The following is an 8,459-nucleotide window of genomic DNA, read 5'->3' as shown; positions in this document are numbered from 1 at the left end:
ACTTAGGCGCATAATATTTTCCGCGCCCGCTAAAACGGGACATGCTGGTGCTTAAGCTGGCACGATGTAAGCCAAGATTTTGAAGAGATTCCAAAGGTATGGAAATACCTTAGTCTAGCAAAGGTATTAAAATTGGTATAAATGTACACCATAGTTTCGGTGCGTACTGTACAGGTGAGCTCGATGATATAGTTTGAAACGGGCGACATGCACGACTTCTGGGTGAAGGGTTGTTGAAGTATACTTGGGGTGCAAAAGGGTGATCTCATAGGTCACATCGGTGAGTTGCCGCAAGACGAGAAAAGGGCCCACGTAGCGAGGCCCTTGGGGGTGCGTCTCAGCTCTCTCAAAAGCGCCGTTATGACCTTCATCACTGTAACGTTGACTACCCCCCTGGCTCCGTCGTACTCCTTTGGTTCCCTGCCAGCCATGTGAGCAAGTGCGAGAAACTCCTGCCTCGCTACGTGGTCGTGACCCGCCTCTGCATCCCAAGTATTCTTCCACAATCCCTCACCCAGAAGTCATGCCTGTCGCCCGCCTGAAACCGAAATCGAGTTCACCTGTACAGTACGCAACAGGACTCTGCTTCTCCAGCTCTCTGTGTGTTGGGGGGGGGGGGGGGGGGGGGGTACATCATACCACCACGTCGTCGTCGTCTCGATACTGAATACTGTAACAATATCTTTACAAAATAGACAGCTGCGAACGTTCATTTGCACAGCCCCTCATTTCTAACGTGAGACAAAAGAGTCGAAAGCTGAGTTACGAATGCTTTAACACTGCTGCTTTAGCTGCAAAATCAGGCTTTCAGCACTTGCACTCATTTTGAAGATATAGCTTAATGACAGTTACTACTGGCATGCAATTTCATATCCTTCTTTTTTATGGCTAGGAACAAAGGTTGCTTACTATAAAAAGAAAAAAAAATATTCGTGAAATGCCGTGCTGCGACAGTTGAAAAACTAATGGGACGATTAGTGGCCAGTGACAACTGCGAACATCCATTTGCGATGTTCAGATTTTGAAAGTGAAGCAAAAGCAACAATCAAAAAGTACGTAATAAATGATAAAATACCATTCATGGTTTTAGTTTTAAACTTAGTTTGGCAGTACTTGCATTTATTCGGAAAAACAGGAACTTAAAAACGATTACTGCTGGCACCTAATAGCATATCTTTTTTTTTTTTTTTTTTTTGGTGGATAAAAGCATCAGATTAAATAATTTACTTTTGTGGTGCCGTGTCATGTTAGTCGAAAATCCAACGTGATAAATACGTATTGTGCATGGTAGGCTGTCGTGTGGGGTCAGCGAATGAATGGAAAAAGGGTGACGAATTTATGTGTCCTTAACGGCGGCATAATGACAAGCCTCCCTTAAGGAAGGATTCACGTGCAGTAATGTTGCCGTGAAGGTGCCTGCCTGAAATTTGAAAAAAAAAAAAAAGAAAAAACCATGGCACGTGATTTCGGATGGTTTTCGAAGGTTTGGTAACGCTGAATGTGCCCTTCCGATTGGCTACACGTGCCGATGCTTAGGCTACATAGAAATATTTTAGGGGGACTTTCGTGCGAACTACTAGATATATAATAGGCATAGCGGGTATACCTTAATGCTCTAGCATCCCAAAAGTGGTTTTATCGTCATTACCAAATAAGGGAAGCTTCTTTTTAGACATCTTACGTAATGCAACGCTAGAAAATTAATGGAGACATAACTCGCGCGTATTAAAGGAATAGTCCCATGACCCGTTAGTTGCCTCGACACAAACACGACGTTCCTGTTTTGAAATCATGCGGTCCGGCATTTTTGTGTTCATTCCAGTGCAGCCTTGCTGCTTTGTAAACAAAAATGGAGGAGGCGGAGGAGGGGTGTGGCTTAAGCTGTTCCTTTAAAGGCATGATGCGCAGCTTTAGTCTCGCCCGTTAGCCGGCTCCCCTTACGGATCCTCGTTTGCGTACATGCGCTTTGCACTCGCTCAGTGACTAACTCTTGATTTGTACATTGATTGTCTCACACATAACACTCATTAGCATTCAGTCACGAGATACCACGCTTTGTGAAAGCCCATCCGACGTACATGTAGAGCCCCGCTTTAACCAAGCCGTACGAACGTGCCTGCGTCGCCTCGTGGTAGGGTGTCTATAGGTTCAGAATGCAAGCGTCCTAGAGGAATGGATTCCAATCTCACCCTTCTATGTCAAAGGTGAAGCCCGAGTTAGCAGCTCCTGCCAACCCGGCCAAGTCACGTGGTCTCACGACGTCACACAAAGTCCGCTACCAATCAGTGTAAGATCCTGCCACCTGCTATGCAGCTATCACCGGTCAGAGCTATATGACCGTGATTTTTCGCCCACAATGCCGACGGTGCCTACGGCGCCGTATTCATGGAGAACGGGGCTTTTAACACAGTCGCGTTAAATCTTCAGCGCTGGTTTAGCTTGGATAAGCACGGATGTGCACGCGGAAGAAAATTTAGCATCGTTTGGCTGTTTTTCTTTGTTTAATTTTGCTTTGACAAGTCCTGCCTTGCTTAGCTGGAAATTTAACGGGTGCTTCAGGCTTTTGTTGGAGCGAAGGTCTTAACACAATTAATGCCTTTAGTGCAACTCTGTCAGATGAGATGAAGACGACGACATCCGAAGCACCGTTTGTAGCCTGAAAGAGGTTTGCCAGAGACGAAGACGATGAAGAAGCCGACATCCGAAGCGGACAGTGAAAGAAATTTGTCACAGAGATGAAGGCGATCAAGAAGACAACATTCGAAGCGCAGCGTGAAAGAAATTTGCCGAAGAGATCAAGGCAAAAAAAAAAAAATTATAATAATAATAAAGATCAAGACAATGGAGACGACAACATCCGAAGCGCGATGTGGCAGAAATTTGCCATAGATGACGACAGGGAAGACGTCGACATCGAAGCGCAGCGTGAAAGACAGCCTGCTTAGCAAACATAAAATTAAAAAAAAAAAAATGCCGACTCGGCCCAGTGGCTGAACACACAGCCAGCAAAGGTGGTCTTTTTGCCTCGGCTTTGGTTTCAGACGCCCCTGGCAGCGAGTTCCTATACTCATTTACTCTTTTTAGCGGTTGCTCGAGGAAAGCTTCACAATAACCTAGAAAAATAAAATATGAGTAATAAGGCATCTGAATCACAAAGAAACAAGCCCAACACGTGCTTCGGTTTCCCGTATGCCATTTCTGCAAACCTCTAAGAATCAAGCATCATCCCTCGGAACAATGAAGTAGCCTCTACTCGACTCTGATGAAAGATTTAGAAGCACAATATGTTTTGTTCTCACACCACCGGGTTAGCATATGCATCGGATCTTCTGTGCTGTTTTATCAGTCAATTTAGGGTGCGGGAAAAATGAGCATTTGATTATACTTTACTGCAATCATGAAAATCAGTAATAGAAATGCGGAAAACAAAATCCTCATCGGCAACTTTGGACTGCACGCAGTGGAATGCAAGCAGCTACTAATATTACTGCGCCCATCTAAGAAGCTTGGCTAATAAATGAATGACGTGTTATGGCAGCCAGCCATTTGCCTTGATTCAAGGAAGCTTGAGATTTTAAATGCATAGCAGCTGTAAAGGACAACAAGTCATTAAAGGCTTTCCCTGGCAGAATATTACACGAAAATGGCAATGGAGGCAAACCTTTGCTAACTAATGTTCAAAACTTAAGGCCGCTAAATAATTGTCGAAATAATTCGTCAAGAAAAAATACATCGCCACCAAGAACGACTGCAATGCATCCACCTATCATCACATGCTTAAAAGTTTCCATCTGTCTTCCCTTAGCACCGTGCAGGTGTACATCTGTGCAGTGGTGTGCGTGCCAATTACGGGCTCTGTATAGACTCGAGGGTTGCAAATATCCACATAGACGCCGCCAGTTTGGTTCAGCTCTTTTGTTTTAGAGTGCCTCCGTGCACAACCAGAAATAGCCTTTAATTGGGGCCTCATCTAACAGGAAGAGAGAGTTGACAAGCGAAGCTGAGCGGCAGCACACGCCTTCGCGAGGCGCTGCCCAAGTAGCGTGGTTTCGGGCTTGGCCGAGAAAACCATTTGCGAGACCAGGCTCCCGACGGCTGCACTGGTCCGAGGAGGAGGAGACCACTGATGAGGAAAAGAGATGCTATCGCAGTTCGCCCAGTGGAAGGAAGCATTTCCGTCCTGTAAGCTTGTATCATACGTCCTTGGCGGCGAAAGTCGGCGTGCAACGGGTTCCTCCGCCACAGGTTTATTGTTTTTTCTTCTCTCCTTTCTATCGGCCTTTCCTCCTGACGCGGCACATTTGCGAAAGCTCGGCTTTCACTTCCGTGTGCATCATGACTTAAGCACATTCGTAAAATGACGGCTGTAGCTCTTGTATTCAATTATATTTCCAGAAAGAAACAAAAGGAAGTTAGTAAAATTTTCACTGCTTCTACTCTTGCGCTGAATGGATGCTGTTAAGTTTTGGACTCGTGTTCGGTAACGTCAAACGTTGATGGATGGAATAGCAAAAAAAGAAATAGTCATTTTACAAAAATAAGAGTCTGAGAATCAAATTGCAGAAAGCTATAATTGTATGCAGGGTGTTAACGCAGTCGAGTAATTGAGTAGTCATGAGTAATTTGAACAATTAAGGGACGTTTGACACATCAGCGTTGCTGCACGGCACATGAGTTATTTTGCATTTCGCCACCACGGCTGGGATGAAACGCCTGACTTTATGCTTAATAGTAGAGGGCTAAGAGTTATCCACTGGGCAAGCGGGAAAGGCGGTGCCAAATCATAGCTAAAGACGGAACACAGTACACTGCACGAATTCATTAGATGATGAGCCAGGGGGCATAATTATTGCACTCCATTTTCAGTTCGTAATCGAGTGAAGCATATGGGCCCTTAACCAAAATATGCTTGCAATGAACTACAGAAAAAATTTGAACCGAAGATGGCAGCTTTATGCAGACGCTGAATGTCTGACACTGCGACACTTATAGGCTTGGGCAGTGGCTGCACCTTCAATATCGAACGAATTGCCTTTATGCGTTCAGGCCAAAAGCGTCAGACGCATTCGATGGCGCACTCGGGATGTCAACCAATAAATATGCATGAAGCTACAGGTGTAAACTTTGTTCGGCAATAACGCAAGCGCAGCGATCTGCTCTTATAAGGCAGGTCAAGAAACACGACCAAACTTTTTGTATCAAGTATCGGGTAAAGCTGGCTAATATGGCAGTTTTGGTATACGTGTATTGATCTCAACAAGGCAATCGATATATCCAAAATGGCATGTACTGACAAGCTCAGGGACGACTTCATCTCGGGCTTGAAAAAAAAAAGGAAACGAGAAAGTGTGCGTACAGGTGTATGTGTTCCTAAGACGGCGAAGGGGAGGGGAGGCTGTAATTCTACTATTCTTTGAGGTGCGGCTGGCCTGAATGGAGCAATCTATCTGGTCAAAAAAGTTGTAGTATTTGAAATCGTACAGCGCGCGTGCATCCTTTGCGCTTTGACTCAATTTAAATACAGCCGCCGCGGCCTTAATCGCACCCGTGACCTTGAGATGAGCAGCCGAGCGTCAAAGCCACTGAGCCACCGGAAAGAGGGGCAGGTGGGCTATGCAGTTTTCTTCTTGGGTATCCGCAAAAAAAAAAAAAAAAAAATAAGATGACTCCACTTCTCACAGAGTTCACCGCATCGGTAAAAGGCATTAAAATGCTGTGCTATTAGAGGTGCAGGAGGGGTTTTTTGGCAGCCCCAAGCTATACCAAATGTACAAGCCATCTGCATGAGAGCAACCTTGCTGCCTCTCTCTTCCCCTCAGCCCCTCCCATTGTTGAATTCGATCCCTCCGTCAACGTTTAATACGAGTGAGTGTTTTATTTGTATTTGTAGAACGCCATTGAAATTATGCTATGAGCAAACTGATGTGAAAAAGGCGAGGCTTTAGAGTGAAAGCCACATGTGTGGATAAGATTTCAAAACAGTACGTACGCAGGGCTCTCTTGCATACCCGTTTTGTCTCCTTTGCTGCTTGACACTGTCGTTCGTTCCCTGCACAAACGCAGTCAAGTATTATGATTGAAAAGTGCAGAAAAGTTAAATATATATCATATTTAAAGGCTATCTTCGGTCGTACAAGTTTAGCGGAATCCAAAGTTTATCTCCTTTTTCAAACTGTACAGCGCTTGTTAAACTAAACCAGATTGTGGCCTGTTTCTCCACTTTCTATAAGAAGAGGGAAACAACCTCAGATGAAAGTTATGCGCGTCCTGATTTTTCTTTCTCGGGGCGTCTAATAATGCAAGTATTGGACTTAGTAGCGCAAAGCTGCCGAACGAAGCAATTTCAAACCTTGCGTGTCATATCCCCTCCACAAAATGACGCGCCATTAACAGCGGCACCTAACGTTTCTAGTGAAGTGAGAGAAAAAAGAAACAATTCGAAATAAGACATGAGAAATACGTTTGGAACAACTTTTCAGTCTTTATTTAAAAGCCGCAGCATTTGTACAAAATTTACAGGGAGAAGATAACGGGTGCCGGTGTTTGTGGCTTGTCATCTTGCTCTTTGCCGTTAAAGGCGTGATATCCAGCACTCATCCCTTCAGACCGTATCCGCCGTAGTGTCCGCCGAAGCCTCCGTACCCTCCGCCGAAGCCGCCACCGAAGCCGCCGCCGTATCCTCCTCCTCCGTAGTGGCCGCCGACAAGGTGAGCTCCGTGGCTAAGCCTGTTCACTTGGTGCACAGTCTTCACAAGGAAGGAGGGTCCGGGAACGGTCTTGACGTAGCCCAGGCCATGGCCATAGCCGCCACCGTAGCCGCCGCCGAAGCCGCCGCCGAAGCCGCCACCATATCCGAGTTCAATGCCACCAAAGTGACCAGCAAGGCAGACGCCGGCCAGGCCACAGACAAGGAGGGCGACAACCTGGAAGGAACCAAAGAGCGCGAAACTCTGTACACCCACGACTGCGTGCGGTTGTGAGGGTCATTTCATTGTTAATTTGTTAAGCTCACTTGCGCTTTTAGAAAAAGACCTGTGCTCACGTGACGTGAATGCGTCAGACGTGATGTCAGTGCCGGATGACAAGATTATTAGTGTCACGCGCTAGGATTTTCTGTTCGCTTAAAAGGTCAATGCTGACTATGCAGGCAGCCTTGCCGACTTCTGAACGGATAATCGACACTGGACATTTAATTGCCTGCTGTGCTACAAGAAGAATGAGCTGGTACAAGGTGCTGAGCACTGCCTATCAATGTCAGCGATCACTGGCTTTCCAGCTTCATTCCCCGGTCGACTGAATGCAAATCACCGATACCATGCACAAAGATAGATCTTAGCACCGAAAACATGCACAGCCTTAACTACGACATCACCTCACGAGAGCATTAACTTCAGACCCTGAGGTCCGGGTGAACAACGACAGCTGAGGAGTCACTGCATTGCTCACCGAGGACATACAGGGGCGCACTGCGAGCAAGAAAACGCTAAAGCAAAGGCGGTGCCGGGCGAACGCCCTTGCTAAGCTGGTCAGCGGCCGCGGCGAGAGAGCGGCGGGAAGGCCGCGCTCTTCGCCGGACTGGAAGCAGGGTCCCAAACAGAACTCGGCGGCTAGCTCGGTACTTACCAGGGTCCTCATGGTTCGGCTTGTGCTTAGCTCTGAAGGTGGAGTGATGCTGTCCGTTTCCTCAGTGCCGCTTTTATACCCCGGAGAGGCCGGAAACGCCCGTCCCATTAAAGCCTGTCCCCTCCCTACTCCGTTTTCTCCTCGGACCCAAATTCTGCTCCACTTCTCGCCGCTTCCGACCGTTTCATTGATATAAGCCACTCGTGGACAAGCGCTAATATGAAAAGTAATTTGTCGCCGTGCGGCCGCCGCCGGAGCTCGGAAACCGGTAGGGCGGCTTTCTTTTTTTTTTTTTTTTTTTTTTTTTTCTCGCGGGCATTGTATCAAAGGTGGTGCCGAAGCAAACAGTGGCAAAAATTAACGCGCCTTATTTCTGCTGGTCACCTGTCCCTCTCCGCGACAAGCATCGATGCTCCACAAAGTGAAGTGCTCAGAGCCGAAATCACTCCTGCATTTCCTGCCCCGCTGCCGACGCCTCGGCATCGGTTTGGCTGCGGGTGCTTATCGGGCCCACATGGCGGCTTCGCTTGATCGCCTCGCGTAGTCGGCACGCGCCGGCCGCTGTCCACCGCTGCGCAACTTTTTTTCTCGCGGTGTGAAACGAAGGCAAATGAGCACTTCGGCGTAAAAAAGAAAGCGCTCTCTTTTCTTCTTTTTCTTTTCTTGCAGCGGCCACGGCAACTGGTACAAGTTGCATAAGGCGGCTATGCAAATGCGATTACATCGCTCAAGCTCTTGGTCACATGATTGTCATCAGCTTGTAGCTTCTTTTGCGTGCTTTGTCTGGCTATCGGTAAGCGAATTTCTGTTATGAGCCCTAGTCTAGATGTGTGCGT

At 47.0% G+C, this 8,459-nt stretch overlaps 1 protein-coding gene across 1 annotated transcript; it reads right to left on the bottom strand.

Annotated features, from left to right (window-relative positions):
* Window positions 1–6,593: 6,593 nt before the first annotated feature.
* LOC146203313 (uncharacterized) lies at window positions 6,594–7,635 on the bottom strand. The gene is made up of 2 exons (XM_084588667.1): window positions 7,624–7,635; window positions 6,594–6,923 (listed from the first exon to the last, which is right to left on the bottom strand). Exons 1-2 carry the CDS (start codon window positions 7,633–7,635, stop codon window positions 6,594–6,596), a joined length of 342 nt encoding a protein of 113 aa, XP_084444793.1.
* Window positions 7,636–8,459: the final 824 nt, after the last annotated feature.

This window comes from Amblyomma maculatum, chromosome 1 (assembly GCF_055883805.1).
Source record: "Amblyomma maculatum isolate TAMU_Amacu chromosome 1, ASM5588380v1, whole genome shotgun sequence".
Taxonomy (NCBI): Eukaryota; Metazoa; Arthropoda; class Arachnida; order Ixodida; family Ixodidae; genus Amblyomma; species Amblyomma maculatum.
The sequence above is the reverse complement of the archived record's forward strand: the minus strand, read 5'-3'. Positions and strand labels throughout refer to the sequence as shown.